We start from the raw sequence: 17953 nt of genomic DNA, 5'->3' as shown, positions 1-17953 counted from the left end.
TGATAGTTCGGGCAGAGATTAAACTGACGACCCCACAATGTTTGTTTATGCCAGGAAACTTGAAAATAAACAAACTAGATTGAAACTTGGCGTGAATTTCGAAACATGGCGCGAATTTTTGAGTTGGCGTCAATGGGAAAACCCAAAGATTAAATGGACGACGCCAAGAGTATAAAAGCCCGACACGTGTCCAAACTCAGTCACTTTTGTTCCTGACTTCAGACGAGATCCAGCCTGCTCCCTAGTTACTTTATAGTATTTTTCAATACTTGGTAACATTTGCTGTTGGAAGTTATTTTGCAGAGGGTAAGAAAAAGTTTACGGGCTAGTACCGAAATTACTTGTGATTTTTACAAGCACTTGCGATTTTTTTTACAAGTACTTGCGTATTTTTACAAGTACTTGCGTATTTTTACAAGTACTTGCGATTTTTCTGAGATTAAGATTGTCTTTATCATTCTTTGAGAATGTTTAAGTGTAATATTTGTGAGCGTTCCTACCAAGGGAACAGGGGGCTTTTGAGACATAAAAGGGAGAAACACGGGGATGTTAAATACCCATGCTCGCAATGTCCGGCCGTTTATACCAGACCTGCGAATTTAACGTTACACGTGGCTACCCGACACTCTACCCCTAAGGTTCCACGTCCCCTCATGACCAATGCAGGTCCATCAACTTCTACCTTTGTCCCATTCTTGGGTCCATCAACCTCTACCTTTGTTCCTCCTGTTATCCCATTCTCGGGCCCCTCAACCTCTACCTTTATCCCTCCTGGGACGCAGAGGCCGAAACGGTCCACGTCCGACCCATCCACTCCTGAGACGAAGCGGCCGAAACGGTCCACGTCCATCCCTATTCCTTCCCTAGATGAACTGTCCGACGATGAGAATCGTGCCCTGGACGCGTTCATGAACCGAGAAGAAGGTGTCATCAATGGATCTCTACTGGGAACTCCTCCACCCGCCGTTTGCGAAAATCTTGATGAGCTGTCCGACGATGGAAATCGTGCCCTGAACGAGTTCATGGACCAGGAGGATGACTTCCCAGCCCTTTCCAGCTAGGAGAACCGCGACATCCATCGCTTTATGGATCAGCAGGAGGGCGGTGGTGGTCAAGAGCAGGAGGAGGAACCCATCGTTGCGTCACCGGAAGTTCCTCTTCACGACGAGCTAGAGGAACTGGAAGTACTCGGTAGGGCTATTTTTTGTGCACGTTTCACACACGTAGCGACCGAGACAGACGTAGAGCTGTACGTGGGTAGACATAGGGTAGCGATTGAAAATTACTTGCGCAATGAACTGGCTAGGGACAGAGGGATTAAGTGGTATTTAACTGTCAGGGCTCGCTACACCCGTCAGTTAGCCGACACTGACGAGGAAGTGGAAATTTTAATTTATCATAGAACCCAAAACCTTACTATTTTGAACTCCGACGTTATCCCCGGACAGATAGACTTTAGTATTAGGACTCTGAAACGTTTAATGGAGGAGTACGAAGCGCAAGGTAGCGGGTGGGTTTTAGATAAAATTATCTTCCTGCAGATTAATATCATAGCGTACCTCCCGCTTCACGGGGGTACGTACTTTGAAACCCCTAAAAATCTTCTAGCTAAAAAAGCCCTATTAAATGTGCAAAATACAGACAATAAGTGCTTCTTATGGTCAATTTTGGCACATTTACACCCTAAAAATAATAACCCACAACGTGTAACAAAGTACCTAGAGTATAGTAACGAATTGGACATGGCCGGTATTACGTTCCCCGTGGAAGTAAATACCGGTAAATTGGAGAATTTCGAACGGGTGAATAACCTTTCGATTAATGTATTCGGATACGAGAAAGAGGTCTTCCCCCTTTACGTGAGTTCCAACAGAGTTGAGGAACCACGCCAAGTAGATTTATTGCTATTAACCGAGGGTGAGAAGAAGCATTTCTGCCTAATCCGAAGCATGAGTCGACTTCTAGCAAAGTCATTCACCGCATGCACAAACACGAACTATTACTGTCGTTATTGCCTGCATCGATTCTCCGGTGTAAACTCGGAGGAAAACTACAGCGAACACATCAAGGAGTGTAGTATTCACGGACCCCAGAAGATCGAGATGCCGGTAAAGGAACCTATTCTGGAATTCACAAACGTCGCATGGCAACAGAAGGTAAACTAAAACTTTTGTTATTTATCAGGGTATTTTGAATAGCGCGCCAAAATAGTTTACTGAGGCTAACGTTAGACGGCGCCTATAGCAAGATAAATAAAGCAGACGATAAGATGCATGGGAGAGAGAGAGAATGTTTTGTTTACATTTTATCTTATATAGTTTTATTTCTATTTTTTCACAGGTTAAATACGTCATCTATGCCGATTTCGAGTCTATTCTCCGTAAAGTTCACCGATGCGATCCCGATGACGACCTCTCTTCAACCACGAAAACTTCGCAGCATATCTCCTGTGGGTTTAGTTATGTCATTGTTAGTCACGACGGTACAGTCTCCAAACCAGTTACTTATCGAGGGATAGATGCCACGGAAAAGTTTTTAGAAAACCTTTTGCGTGAAGACGCGATTATTCAGCGTAAGATTAAAGATAACGCCCCCATGAATCTATCAAACTTAGAAAAGGCGCAATTCGCCTCGGCCCAATCCTGTTACTTATGTAACAAGCCTTTCACTGTAAATGACTGTAAAGTTCGTGACCACGACCACACTAACGGAGCCTACAGGGGAGCTGCTCATAATTCGTGTAACCTGAAACTGAGGACCCGGAATTTCGTTCCGGTCTTCATGCATAACTTATCTCGTTACGATGCTCATCTTATTATGGACAAAATTGGATTGGTCAAAGATCACAAGATTACGTGTATCCCCACGAATTCCGAAACGTACATTTCGTTTTCTCAGGGTAATTTACGATTCTTAGACTCAATTAGGTTCATGCAGGCATCGCTTGAGACACTCGTATCGAATTTGGCTCGAGGAGGAGCCGATAAGTTCAAGTGTTTAAACTCTGCCTTCAGCGCTGACGAAGTACCGCATCTGCTGAGGAAGCAGGTTTACCCCTATGACTACTTCGACTGCGAGACTAAATTCGACGAGACCGAGCTGCCACCCAAGGATGCCTTCTTCAATTCCTTAACTGACGAAGAGGTTAGTGAGGAAGATTATTCTCAAGCTCAAAAGGTTTGGGAAAAATTCCAACTCACTAACCTCGGTGAGTACCATGATTTATACGTTAAGACCGACGTTCTGCTCCTAGCGGATGTTTTTGAAAGTTTCAGGGCTATGTGTCTAGAATATTACAAGTTAGATTGCGCGCATGCATATACAGGTCCTGGTTTCGCTTGGCAAAGCGCACTTCACATGACCCAAGTGAAATTGGAACTACTCCAGGATCCTGATATGCATCTCTTTATTGAGAAGGGTATAAGAGGGGGTGTTTCTTTAATTACGCATAGACTAGCCATAGCCAATAATAAGGATCTCCCCGAAACATTCAACCCAGCAGAACGTAGCTCTTACATTACCTACCTAGACTGTAATAACCTTTACGGCACCGTCATGTGTCACCACCTGCCGATGAGAGGATTTCGATGGATTCAACCATGTCAAGATTTCACTCGTGAAATTATCTTGAATCACCCAGACGATGATCCCCAGGGTTTTATCCTGGAGGTTGATCTTGAGTACCCGGAAAGTTTGCACGAAGAACATAACTGTCTACCCTTAGCACCCGAACGTAGAGTTATTAACGCGGATGAGCTTTCACCGTATTCGATTGAACAGTTGAACAAACTGAAAATTAACGTACAGGATAGCCTCCCAAAGTTAGTTCCCACGCTCTACAATAGAGAGAAATATGTTCTCCACTACCGGAACCTCAAGTTTTACATCGCTAAGGGGATGAAATTGGGGAAAATCCATCGAATACTCACATTCGAGCAGGGTGCGTGGTTAAAACCATTTATCGAGTTCAACACGGAGAAGAGGAAGCAGGCAGTGAACGACTTTGAGAAGGATTTTTTCAAGTTGGCCAACAATAGGTACGCATCTACGCTACACTAAGTTATTATTTCACACGTAAATTAATCAAAATTTTTATCTATTAACAGTGTTTTCGGGAAGACGATGGAAAACCTCCCCAACAGGATCAACTTTGATCTTGTCCAGACCCAGGAGATGGCAATCAAGAAGGCCAGTTCGCCGACATTCCAGAGGTTCACCATCTTTAAGAACGAGCTGGTTGGGATCCATCGTCTGAAGCAATCCCTCAAGTTGGACCGACCCATTTACACCGGTTTCGCCATCTTGGACCTCTCAAAGTTGGTCATGTACGACTTCCATTACAACACTATGAAGGCAAAATATGGCGACGACCTCAAACTTCTTTTTACCGACACAGGTATGATTTTTTTTAAAAACGTTTACTAGATTTAAATCCTTTTTTTCTACTTTCAATTTTAAAAAACTAATTAAATGTTTTTACGTATAATTGCAGACAGCCTGACCTATCAGATTTTCACCGACGATTTGCCCCGGGACTTTGCCCAGATGAAGGAGATGTTTGGCTTTTCCGCCTACCCCAAGGAACATCCTCTCTTCAGCGAGGAAAACAAGAAGGCCCTCAGAAAGTTCAAGGACGAACTCAACAGCGTCCAGATTCAAGAGTTCTGCGGCTTGCGGCCGAAAATGTACAGCATCTTGTCGGCAAAAGGTGAAAAGAAGACGGCGAAGGGAATCTGTCGTCGCGTTGTCAAAAAGAAGATACGTCACGCCCAATACAAGGAATGCCTGCTTCAACGTAAACTCACCACTGAGGAGATGAAGAGGATAGTCAGTGTTAAACACGAACTATTTTCCATCACTCAGAAGAAACTCGCTCTTAACCCTTGCGATGATAAGAGATTCATCATCGATGGAGTGTCTACATACGCGCATGGTCATTTTAAAATTAAGGAATAAAATTTCAAATGTATAACTTTCTGTAACCCTATCCCCTCCCATACCCTCCTGGGGCGAAGTGGCCGAATCGGTCCACGTCCAATTTCCCCTCCCATACCCTTTTGGTGCGAAGTGGCCGAATCGGTCCACGCCCAATTTCCCCTCCCATACCCTTTTGGTGCGAAGTGGCCGAATCGGTCCACGCCCAATTTCCCCTCCCATACCCTTTTGGTGCGAAGTGGCCGAATCGGTCCACGCCCAACCCTTTTCCTTTAAAATTTCATAGTTCTATGTATAGTTTATAAGTTTAATTTAATGTATATATATTTTCAATGTTTAATTGTATAGTTTTAAGTTGTTTTTTCTCGAATGAGTTTTACTCCGTGACACTACGGTTTCTCATTCAAAATAAAAATTTTTTAAATACAAATTTCCTCCCTCTTATTTCATACAACTTAGGCAAACATTTTTTTTCAGGTTAAATGAGGGGTAGCGCGTGGGACCTGCCGCGTGCGCGTGTTTAAATTTCCCGCGTTCGCGTGTGTAGGGATAAGTTCGCGCGCGATTTAAAGAAAAACATACAATTCAATAAAAAAAAACTCAATTAAAAATCTCTTATACATAAATTCCGATATCATTTTATCGTTCAAACTCTTATCTTTTACAAATTTTAAGCAAATATCATACATTTTAATACCCCTGCATCTATACAAAGAAAAATATACGCAAAATCCGCCACATGTCTTACTGGAATTTCCTTGAACTTTCAATTGAATGTTTTCGTTTCACAGCGTTTTCAAACTCATTTTTTTTGTAAATTAACAACACTTTCGGCCACTTTTTAGACATTCAACTTCACTATCAGATTTATTTCAGTAATATAATAACAATATCAAACACATTTAAGTTGAATAGCGGGGCTTTTATTAGACTTTTAACGAAAGCTAAACCTATTTTTGGTGTTTTGCCATTAACAACATTTCCAACCGCTTTTCAGTCATTTAACATCATTTTCTATTATATTGTATTCATTTAACGTCACTTTCAACCACATTTTAGTCATTTATCAACACGTTTAACCATCTTTTCTCAACCCCTTCAACGATTTTTTATTCATTTAACAACACTTTCATGCACGATTTAGTCGTTGAACAACACTGTAACCACCTTTTTGTCATTTAACGACATTTTAACCTCTTTTTAAGCATTTACGGTTTCAAATTACCCGTCAAAGTTTTGGCACAACATAATTTTATATCATTTTATGGTAACTTAACGGCATTTTAGTCATTTAACGACACTTTCAACCACTTTTTAGTCATTTAACGACACTTTTAAGAGAGATCCCCGCCTAAATATCCAGCTTATAACTTATATTGACAAAAGGTTCTTACAAAGTTTTTATTACTCATATGTTTCGTTTCGGAAACACCCACTTAAATTACTAAAAAATATATTAGTTGATTATCTTTATCCCAATTTAAATAGATTGTTCGCAGTGCGATAGGCTTAGAATTGGTTAGGTTTGGTTTTGTTTTGTACCCGAGATTTTAAATTACCCTCGCAAAGGCCTTTAACATGTCACGTCTGGAGAAAACTTTGTTGCAAACCGAACATGGGAAACCAACTTTCGCGTGTTTTACCTGTTTATGCCTATTGACGTCACGATTCCTGGAGAACTTCGTATTACAAATATCACAAATAAACATTTTAACTAGTTATAAAGACACGTGCCAGGCTTTTATACTCTTTAATCTTTGTGCGAACTATCATATGGGTTTTTCCGTTGACGTCACGACGAGAGACGCGCCATGTTTCGAAAACCATGCCATGTTTCGAAATTCACGCCATGTTTCGAAAACCGTGCCATGTTTCGAAATTCACGCCAAGTTTCAATCTAGTTTGTTTATTTACAAGTTTCCTAGCATAAGCAAACATTGTGGTGTCGTCCATTTAATCTCTGCCTGAACTATCAAATGGGTTTTCCCATTGACGTCACGATGAGAGCCACGCCATGTTTCGAAAACCGTGCCATGTTTCGAAATTCACGTCAAGTTTCAATCTAGATTGTTTACTTACAAGTTTCCTAGCATAAACAAACATTGCAACCCAACTATCATCCCATGTTGACACTAACCGCTTTCATACAAGCGCTTATCATGATTTCTAATTATTGACATAGGCCGTTTATTTACCATCCGAGTATCTCTATTCCCGATCACCGACCTCGTTATTTACATTACCTATCCATGAAAATGTGAAATAGGCCTATCAATAAAGAGAAATTGGTTTAAGTTGAAATAATTTCTAAAGTTTATATTTAGAAGTATTAAATTCGGATATTAAGTTGAAATAACTCCTAAAATTTGGAATATGCCTATATACTTAGTTAAATAGTATTAAATTCGGATATTAAGTTGAAATAACTCCTAAAATTTGGAATATGCCTATATACTTAGTTAAATAGTATTAAATTTGAATATAAATAACCCCTAAAATTTGAAATATGCTTATGTTCAGGTAAATGAAAAAGTATTAATGTCGGATGTGCTTATTATTGATATGTATATCGTTTCATATGTGAATTAATGCTGAAAATTAAATAAATACCCAAAAGATAAAGTTTAAAAATGGGTTTAAAATATTAATTATATTAAACCTACGTAAAATAATTAGAACCTTGCATCATTCAAACATTTTCTTTTTATTCGAGATTCTACAAATATTGTTTAGTATTTAACACTATCCTTTGCCTACAAAGTGTACAACTTACAAACGGTTTATTAATTAAAGAAAGTCTGCGAAATACTTATTCGCGAAATAATTATTCGCGTCATTGGATCTCATGTGATAATGCACTTCGTAAAACATTAAACTGTGAGTTTTATCACACAGACACTCGGCTAACCTGCAAATCTGCAGGGCCTTGAATATATAATGCGTAGCTAGGTCGTTTTCATCACTATAATTTTTCCTTACGGTTTTGTTAGTTTTATATACCATAAACATACACATATGAAGAGCTAAGTTCAAAACTCTTAAGTACTGGTATGGACAATGAAATTCGTATCCACCGTAATAAAAGGTACGAAATTTACATTCCTCCTCATTGCGAGGATGGCAACTGCCTAACTGGCAAATATTTGGGTTTGGTATTCCGTACATTTTGTGCGGTGTGAGGTGTACCGGAAATACGAGGATAGTATCTCCCGCAAATTCTTTCAATTTGAATTGATGGGTCTTCTTATTTATGATACATGGAAACTGTCTAGCAAACATGTCAATTAATGACCCTGCGGGTAATTGTACTGTAGAAGTTAGTAATCTGTACATCGCTAAGTGTTTCAAACCAAAATTTATATTAGGGCCGTTAACGTATTGCCATATATATAACCTTCACCATCGTCTACATTATAGACTTCATTCGGTGAGGGGTTTATTAGTAAATACCCCGTTTCGGGATCTGTAGTCCTTTCGGATTTTCCGTAATCTTTATCCCATCCGATAGCACCAAAATTTTCAATTCGTCTTAAGTTGTTTCGTCTAACGGCGGCTTCTAAGGTAATGGGTGAATTCATTCTACCACCCTCAGTACAGCAGATAGGACAGGAAGGCGTGTCCGGCGTATTGTCAGTTTCGGAGAACGCTTTTGATTCGTCCCTGATGGAGTAAAAATTAGCTGAATACTCTAATTATAAGTCTGGATACCAATGTACATGCAAGGGTTAACTATATTGTTAGGAGTATACTTACAATTTAACAAAGTCCATTTCTAAGTGATGACACGTGGATATCGTTAGCTGGGGTGAAAAGCTTGAAGAGTCGTAAAATGACTTATCTTTTAAACTACCGCGTCTTTTATAGGGTCTTATCGCGAGACGATCGCCCAAGATAGGATGGGTGTATTTTCTCAATCAACGACGTAACGGAAATTTACCATGACGCCCTGAACCCGGGTATTTACCATGGCACCCTCAAACACGTTGACGAAAGACGATATGACGCTTAATCTTTAAGCCTAACATATATAATTTCCCCCCTCCCGCCACGTTGTCGAAAGTCAACGTCACGTAGAAAGTCCCGAGTCACGTGTAAGACAAGGGTTAGCGAAAAGTTCAATTTTCAACTCCAATATCGGGGATAATATGTTTTCGTATTTACACTTTAATTGCATTCTAAACCATTGCAGGTTACGAAATTCATGGTTCACCCTGTCCTCTTGAGGAATCACGTACACCGTCGTATCTGAAAACCGTACACTCTTTTTTCCGTTCATATTTCCCGCCAACTTCGTTAAAAATATTAAGCCTAACATAGTGTATTCCTATTATATATTTTAGGACAAACACAGTGTATTCAAATTATATATTTTAGGACAAACACAGTGTATTCAAATTATATATTTTAGGACAAACACAGTCAGTGTTGTTCTAAGTGGCACAATTGTGCCTTTTCGGCACATTTTAAGATCTTCAGCACCGAAAGTACATTTGGCCTGTTTAAAACACATTTTCAAATTTCATTTTTAACATTAGCGTCTATGGGACGAAAATTCCGCCACTAGGTGGCGCCAAAAGCCTTTCGTTGGGGGGGGGGCGGAAATTTTCCTACCCCCAGGGGGGGAAAGGCACATTTTGAAAAAAGCTTCCATTGGATCAGCACATTTTACTATTGGGGAAAGCACCTTTCCAAAAGTCGAAGGAACAACCCTGAACACAGTGTATTCAACGCCTCTGTTTTGGCTTACGTTAATGATACGCTATTTGAGGCGGGTGTAGGGATACTATTTAAGATAACGGTTCCAGCGTCATATTCAAGAAATTCGAGCCAATATACCTAGATATTTTGGTCTCCCATATTTAAATGATCTATTATCTTACTTGGCGCCCGTTTTAGTTTCAGTTACAGTTTTAGGTATGGTTCTTTTATAGGTTCAAACATGCACTTTATATGTAAAACAACATTACTTCAATTTCTTCCTCTTAACTATATGATAAATAATACACAAGTGTAATATTTTAGATTCATTTAAGAAAAATACGCATATAAGTTCAAATTTAGTGTTAACAGAATTCAACATTTTGTGCTGATATGATAAGGGAACGGAATTGTCTCCTGCGATGAGGCCTTCTACTTTAAACGCGGAAGGTTTCTTCAACCGCTCCTTCTCCTCCACTGAAAGAGGGACATTGCCCCTAACATTGACGCCATGATTGATTCACTGACGTCATAGCAGGATTGTGAGAAAAAATATTTGATTCACTGGCGCCATAAGAAGAAAAATTCCGTGGGCGTCCATTGACGCCATATTTACTGGTGCCAGATCATGTGCCATCTGGCACTGACTGACGCCAGTGGCTCAAAAGCAATACTTTCTATCTACTAAATGCGCTATTTTAAATTGAAAATAAATTCGATATTCGTGTTCAGCATCCTCAAATTATTCAGAAACAATGAAATTACTTTGTGGAAAAAACTATTTTTGCTTAATTAAGCCATTTAGCCCATGTCATCTTTGAACTTAGGGTTAGGTTAGGTTTAAGTTAAATTGAGATCGTGTTGTTTGAAGAGATATTTTATACTTTAAAATATATATTATTATTATTATTTTATTATTTTTTTCTTTTCCAAAAAAAGACTTTAAGAGAAAATTTTTCTGTTGTTTCTAGGTATTTTGAAGGTGCTGAACATTCATAACCATTTTCTTTCAGTTTACAAGAAGTTCCCGGTTAATTGCACTTGTTCAAAACTTCCTTTAAAATAGATATCTTTTTGGGCATGGAATCTGTCATACTGTTACAGTATTTGGAAAGAATTTGGAGAAATTCTCAATTCAAGACATTAATACTAAATTGTAATTATACGTACCTCTATTTCAATTGCTGCTAGCTTATTGAGCCCTCTTCTACTACCAAGAGTTATGTTCAATCGCTGAGAGGCACTCGCTATGTCCCTTGCACTTACGTATTTCCATCTATATTAAGTTAAGAGAGGTTTTTAAAATACCAAATGTAACATTCTGAAAAGTAAATCTCGATTGGAATCGACGCTAAATTTTGCGAATATTTTATAGATTTTTGGGCTCAAAAACTCAATACTACAATTTAATTTCTCCAGGGATAGATATGATGTTAAAAGTAGGAATGGACGACAGAGTAAACAGGGAGCGCGTCAAACTCACGGACCCCCTTCCACGGGACGGAGGGGGCTGGGTATGAAAGAAGAGGCGGGCGGGTCATAGCGACAGAGGTAAAAAGGAATTTCGTATTTTTCGCCGTCCCCGTCAGCAACGTCATCCAAACGTAGTTTAAGTGAGCCAATAAGATATTTAAAATTTTCCTTACGTGTTGGAGGAAGGGGCTCTATTCTAGGCTATGAGTAAGACTGAAGTAAATACCAACCATTCTCCATTCCTAATTAAATCTATCCTTGATTTCTCTTAATGGAATATAATTCAAAAACATTTTAAGAATTCAGACAATTGCGAAACCAAAATATTTCTACATCAAATAAAGGCATGTTATGTAGGAGCGTGTCAAGAACTATATTTTGAAGTTGTGGTGTTACCAGTTTCTGGAGAAGTGATTTGTTAATGTCACGTGACTGTAAGCGTGGAACGAATTGGCAGATAGATTTAAAGCAAATTTCTTTGCCAATTGCCAACTCACTGATCACGGTACAAAATTCACGCATGCTCAGTAATTTGATAGTAAATTAGATCACTATATATACATAACACATTGGGGAAACTCTCATGCAAGCTCTTCCCGTATGAGCAGAACCCATAATAGACCCAACTAACAAATAAACAAGTTGACCGGATCTCGTCCCCATCTAAGGGATAGGATTACGTGACTAACAAGGATGCCTGTAGCACCATCTGTTGTTGAGGGACGGAAATAAATTTACTTTTTTCAGATTAGAATTATCTCGACAGAGTCTGACTTTTGGGGTAAAACGGGTTCTGCGCATGGCAAAATAGAGCGAATCAGGTTATCCCTTTCTCACCTCAAAACCCGAGAACAAGACCTGGGCCGTTATAAAAGTTCAAAGATTTGTTGGTTGGGTCTATAGCGGTCCTGATAACCATGGTTCCTCAAACAGCGGTTTCCCGAAAACGCAGTTTAAGCATTACGGCAGTTCCCAAAAGAGCACTACAACTGAGAAGTGAAAAACGATAGTCGTTTATGATGGTGTAAGTTGGTTATTTGAACTGTATTAAGGGATAGACTAATCTGCTGAATGTCTGAACGTCTGAACTGCTGAAAATAGTAGAATTCCTACTATAAAATTCTCCCATCCTACCAAACCGTAAACTGTCTGAACCTTTTTGACTATTTTGCTGAAATGCCGAATTCTGAACAGTGAACATTGAAATTAAAGTAAGAGATCGTCTGAACCTTTTTGACTATTTTGCTGAAATGTTGAATTCTGAACCGTGAACTTTGAAATTAATGTAAGATAGAGACCGTCTGAACTTTTTTGATTATTTTGCTGAAATGCTGAATTCTAAACCGTGAATTTTGAAATTAATGTAAGATAGAGACCGTCTGAACTTTTTTGACTATCTTGCTGAAATGCCGAATTCTGAACAGAAATTAATGTAAGATAGAGATCGTCTGTACTTTTTTGACTATTTTGCTGAAATACTGAATTCTGAACCGTGAATTTTGAAAATGAAGTAGAATGGAGACCGTCTGAACGTTTTTGACTATTTTGCTGAAATGCTGAATTCTGAACCGTGAATTTTAAAAATGAAGTAGAATGGAGACAGTCTGAACTGTTTTGACTATTTTGCTGAAATGCCGAATTCTGAACCGTGAATTTGAAAATGAAAATGAAAATAGTGTAACAATAATACGCCTTTTCTAAAATATTGTTGTTTATCTTCATTGACTTCCCAAATAATAATATTGTTTTTCCAAACAAATACTGTTTACAATTATCTACTTCCAAAATAAAATAACCTTTCTTGAATTATATTATGCCTTTCCCAAAACATTACTGTTTACAATTATCTACTTCCGAAATAAAATAACCTTTCTCGAATTATAATATGCCTTTTCCAAAATATTACTGTTTAGAGTTATCTACTTCCGAAATAAAATAACCTTTCTCGAATTATAATATGCCTTTTCCAAAATATTACTGTTTAGAATTATCTACTTCCGAAATAAAATAACCTTTCTCAAATTATAATGCCTTTTCCAAAACATTTCTGTTTAGAATTATCTACTTCCGAAATAAAATAACCTTTCTCTAATTATAATATGCCTTTTCGAAAAAAATACTGTTTAGAATTATCTACTTCCGAAATAAAATAACCTTTCTCCTCCATTTTCAAAATTCACGGTTCAGAATTCGGCATTTCAGCAAAATAGTCAAAACAGTTCAGACGGTCTCTATCTTACATTAATTTCAAAATTCACGGTTCAGAATTCGGCATTTCAGCAAAATAGTCAAAAAAGTTCAGACGGTCTCCATTCTACTTTATTTTCAAAATTAACGGTTCAGAATTCGGCATTTCAGCAAAATAGTCAAAAAAGTTCAGACGGTCTCCATTCTACTTCATTTTCAAAATTCACGGTTCAGAATTCAGCATTTCAGCAAAATAGTCAAAAAAGTTCAGACGGTCTCTATCTTACATTAATTTCAAAGTTCATGGTTCAGAATTCTGCATTTCAGCAAAATAGTCAAAAAGGTTCAGACGATCTCTTACTTTAATTTCACTGTTCACTGTTCAGAATTCGGCATTTCAGCAAAATAGTCAAAAACATTCAGACAGTTTATGGTTTGGTAGGATGGGAGAATTTTATAGTAGGAATTCTACTATTTTCAGCAGTTCAGACGTTCAGACATTCAGCAGATTAGTCGATCCCCTTTATGGGTCCTACGCTCCTCTCGGCTTTGCCGTTTGACCGCGAATGATAAGGTTCTGTTGTTACATGCCTAATTCCTTTATTCTTGACAAATCTTTGAAACTCCTGACTGGTAAACCCTGTCCCATTATCGGTTATGAGCGTCAAAATGATGCCTTATCTTGCGATATGATTTCGAAGAGAGTTGATAACTGCTTCGGATGAAGTTGAGCGTGTAGCGTCGACTTCCATCCATTTGCTGTGGGAGTCAACCAGTATCAAAAGGTATTTTCCTTCGATAAGTCCAGCGAAATCGGCATGAACTCTATGCCACGGTTGGTTTCAGGCCATGGTTAAAATTCGGCTGCTGGCATCCTTTTCCTGACAGAGGGGACATTGCTTTACTACTGCTTCGATCCCCTCATTGATGTTTGACCACCATACTCTCGAGCGAGCTAGGGATTTCACCTTGACTATACCCTGTGTTAGGGTTTCAACCATGGATGAAACAAGGATAGCCGACTCTAGCTTTGGCTATAGTACCCGATTTTCGAAACGTGACCGTGGCGCCCCCTTTTTTTCGTACGGAAAAACTGGGGGATATTAACATTGGGGAAACTAGTCCCTTGCCCCCCGTGCATCTAATTATGTTCCGTAGGAGAACTAGAGGCCGCTAGAAGCACTAGCTTCTGCAAATCATGCCTCTACCGGATGTTTACGGATACTACCGGAGTCGACTCTCCTTACTTCCTCCCTGTTTCAACTATCTAATCTTAATGATATAATGATATAAACGACTGGTATAACAGATTAATGCTTTAATGGTTATCAATTTAATTGAGTTACATTGGATTATAGCTCAGCGTGAACTGTGCGATACCGAGGCGCGAGAGAGAGTGATGTGTGTTTGCTTTAGGAGCAAGTATTAGGTTTCGTGTATGTACGTACGTCGCCTCATTCATTGTCGGCGCGCTCTGGAACTAACAATACTAACAATACCTTCCCCGTAAAAATATGTGCTTGCGGTAGACAGTTTATAAGTTCAGTTTGATAACTTGTTTTGTTGCACGTGTGGACCTTCTGAGCGGCGTAACGTGCGGTGGAGAAGAACGCGCTGGAATGATAGGAACTGCTGCGGGCGGAGGTTGCGGTGATACGGTAGCAACCCTGGGTGCAAGGTGAAGGTTTTGAGCGATTTGTTTTGGTCGTGACCGGCTACTTATGAAGATTGGCGTTTCTTCAGCGTTGCTTACGAGTTCCTTGTGAATCTGTAGTTGTCGCCGGTCTGGCTTTTCACCTTTTAGCAGTCGGATTTGGTCCTAATGGCGTATAAGATGAAAACCGTCGTCTGTGAGGATTTCGCACATTATGCTGCCGCGTAGTTTCATGATTGTTCCAATCTTCCATTTAACTCCGACACCGAAGTTTAGGGCGAGAACCCTCTTGCCCGGAACCAACTTTCTGGCTTTCTCGTACGATCCACTTGCTGGATATTTGCGGGTCTCGGCTTCCTTGGGATGGAATAAATCCATTTTGGTCAGGATGGAACGACCTAAGAACAGATCCGAGGGGGACTTGTCTTCTCGAATGGGTGTGCGACGATAGTTTACAAGAAATCGAGCGAGGCGTGCGTCGAGCGTACCTTCTGTGTAAAGGTCAAGACCAGCTGCGATGATGTCTACTTCCAGATTGGTATCGCCATTTAGTTTCTTGAGCGTTGTCTTCACAGTACGAAATAATCGCTGAGCTATCCCATTGGACTGGGGATGGTATGGGACGGTAGTTAGGTGCTCTATACCAGCGCTTCTCAAACTTTTTAACCTTGCGGACCGGTTTTTTTTCAACTATGTATGACGGACCAGAGAGTCGCATGTCCGCGGACCGGTGCCGGTCCACGGACCACAGTTTGAGAAGCGCTGCTCTATACCATTATTGACTACGATACGGAATTCTTTACTTGTGAAACATGGTCCGTTATCGGACAAAAGTAGTGGAATGACGCCAAAACGTGACATGTGCTGCCTCAGGCACTGAATGAAAGTGGTGGATGACTTCTATCACTTGGAAAAAGCGTCGACCGTCACGAGTAAGTAACGGTTATCCAGTAGGCCAGCAAAATCGTTGTGAACTCTTTTCCAAGGTGCGGACTCAGCAGGCCAAGGGGAGTAATTTGTCGCTGGCTTTGGGGTGTTCTGGCGACATAGTTCACAAGATTGCGCCATACTCTCGATACTTGTGTCGATACCCGGCCACCAAACTTTGGACCTAGCGAGGTCTTTCACTTGCCGTAGACCTTGGTGCGAACTATGTAGTTCGACTTGTATCTTCGACCGAAGTTTCTCTGGGACGATTAGTTTGTTGCCCAAGAGTAAGATGCCGTTCGAGCGGCGGTGGTATATTTTGATGTTTTCCTTCGTGACCTTGTTATTTGGCCATCCATTCCTTTTGAGATTGATTATTCGGTCGGCAGCGGGTCTTCCCCTGTAGCTTGTGCCATTTCTTGTGCGTTAATGGGACCGCGCGGACCTCCATTGATCAATAAGACAACTTCTGCCGGTAAAGGGGGTTCCCAATCAGGCGTAGGTATTGGCAATCGACTTAGACCGTCCGCGTTACCATGGAGTTCGCCCTTCTTGTGGATTATGCGATAATCATAGGCTGAAAGCATGAATGCCCAGCTCTGTATCCTGGCCGCAGCCATTGCCGGCACCGGCTTATCTTCAGCGAAGAGGAAAACCAAAGGCTTGTGGTCAGTGACCAGGGTAAACTTCTTTCCGAGCAAATAATCGCGGAAACGCGTGATCCCGAAGATAAACGATAGGGGTTCGTTCGATTTGCGGGTAATTCTGCTCTGCCTTGGATAAGGTGGACTGGTATTTTGGACTTGTGTATGGATTTCTTGGCTCGTTCGAATGCTTCCTTTTGTTCTCTTTCCCATTTCCATGGCGTGTCCTTGTGCAAAAGTTGGTGTAACGGCGCAAGGTTTGTTGTATGGTTTGGTAGGAATCAGGTGCTAACATAATGGCTTCCATCTTTTCGTTCAGTGGGTGTAAACCATCAGCATCCAATCGGTGTCCAAGGAATTCAACTTGAGAGACGAAGAAATGGCTGTTTTCCTTGCGTAATTTCAAGTGGTTTTCTTTCATGATGGAGAGGAACTTGTCTATTTGGTGAAGATGTCCCTCTTCTGTTTTGGCGCCTAACAAGACATCGTCCTGAAATTGCATTACGCCGGTCATTCCTTGTACAACCATCTCCATGTGGCGTTGAAAGATCGCTGACGAAGATGATATTCCGAATGGCAATCGCTTGTGCGGGTAAAATCCTTTTGTAGTGTTAATAACGGTGAGTTCTCTGGATTTTTTAACAAGCTCGATTTGATTGTAAACTTCTCGCAAATCAATCTTGGTGAAGTACTTGCAGCCCGCAAGTCTGGCGAATATGTCTTGCGCTCTTTTAAGAGGATAGATTTCAGTATTTATTGCCAGATTCGCAGTTGAACAGAAATCTCCGCAGATTCTGATATTCCAATTCATCTTGATCAATGGAACTATCGGTGATGCATATTTGAAAATGGTACGCGTTCAATGATATCGGCTTCCTCCATTCTTTGTAGTTCTGTCTCGACTTTTTCTGTCATGGAGTAGGTATGGTCCGTGCGGAGCCTCCGAAATGAACTAGGCCCATGCGTGTCACGAAGCGAGAATATTTTTTTAACCAATTTAGTTCGCCGTGGTTTTACGCTTGGGGACACTTATAGTACCGTAAAATATACAAAGTTCAACCCCGTGACCCTGTCGACTGCTTAAGTATTTGGGCCAAGGTCGCGGATACTAAGTATACGTTTTTATTACTCTTACTGAATTATTTTAATTCAAATAATTTATTTTGTTGTCACCCATGCAATTTAACCAAAAGATTGAATAAAAAGTGAATAGCCCCAAAAACATTTACGTTAATTTTAGGATGAAACTTTTCTCTATCATAAAAATTTTATGACTGACCCCTAAAATATCAACGATAATTTAAGAAGGACCCCTGTCCCACCCGAATAAAAGCGCCATCTCGTACACATATATGGCGAAAATATTTTCCTTAACAAACTGGATATTTCCCTACATAAAATTTGACATGCATGGGCCTAGTTCATTTCGGAGGCT

At 40.0% G+C, this 17953-nt stretch overlaps 2 protein-coding genes across 2 annotated transcripts; one reads left to right on the top strand and one right to left on the bottom strand.

Annotated features, from left to right (window-relative positions):
• The first annotated feature begins 1085 nt into the window (after positions 1–1085).
• Positions 1086–5365, top strand: LOC149707818 (uncharacterized). The gene is made up of 4 exons (XM_089864109.1): positions 1086–2156; positions 2341–4037; positions 4107–4396; positions 4493–5365. The coding sequence occupies exons 1-4, from the start codon at positions 1086–1088 to the stop codon at positions 4954–4956; spliced, it is 3522 nt and encodes a 1173-aa protein (XP_089720235.1). The 3' UTR covers positions 4957–5365.
• A 2375-nt stretch (positions 5366–7740) lies between these two features.
• LOC149707817 (uncharacterized) lies at positions 7741–8728 on the bottom strand. The gene is made up of 2 exons (XM_089862323.1): positions 8689–8728; positions 7741–8595 (listed from the first exon to the last, which is right to left on the bottom strand). The coding sequence occupies exons 1-2, from the start codon at positions 8703–8705 to the stop codon at positions 8292–8294; spliced, it is 321 nt and encodes a 106-aa protein (XP_089718449.1). The 5' UTR covers positions 8706–8728; the 3' UTR covers positions 7741–8291.
• Between the last annotated feature and the right edge of the window lie 9225 nt (positions 8729–17953).

Source organism: Phalangium opilio, unplaced genomic scaffold, assembly GCF_054372755.1.
Source record: "Phalangium opilio isolate 3A_F unplaced genomic scaffold, DU_Popi_V2 ptg000013l_1, whole genome shotgun sequence".
Classification (NCBI taxonomy): domain Eukaryota; kingdom Metazoa; phylum Arthropoda; class Arachnida; order Opiliones; family Phalangiidae; genus Phalangium; species Phalangium opilio.
This window is presented reverse-complemented; position numbering and strand designations above follow the sequence as displayed.

Coding starts and splice junctions, on each gene's coding strand:
- LOC149707818 (XM_089864109.1), top strand. CDS start 1,086: ATGGATCAGCAGGAGGGCGGTGGTGGTCAAGAGCAGGAGGAGGAACCC. Junction 2,157..2,340: donor ACGTCGCATGGCAACAGAAG/GTAAACTAAAAC, acceptor ATTTTTTCACAG/GTTAAATACGTCATCTATGC. Junction 4,397..4,492: donor ACTTCTTTTTACCGACACAG/GTATGATTTTTT, acceptor GTATAATTGCAG/ACAGCCTGACCTATCAGATT.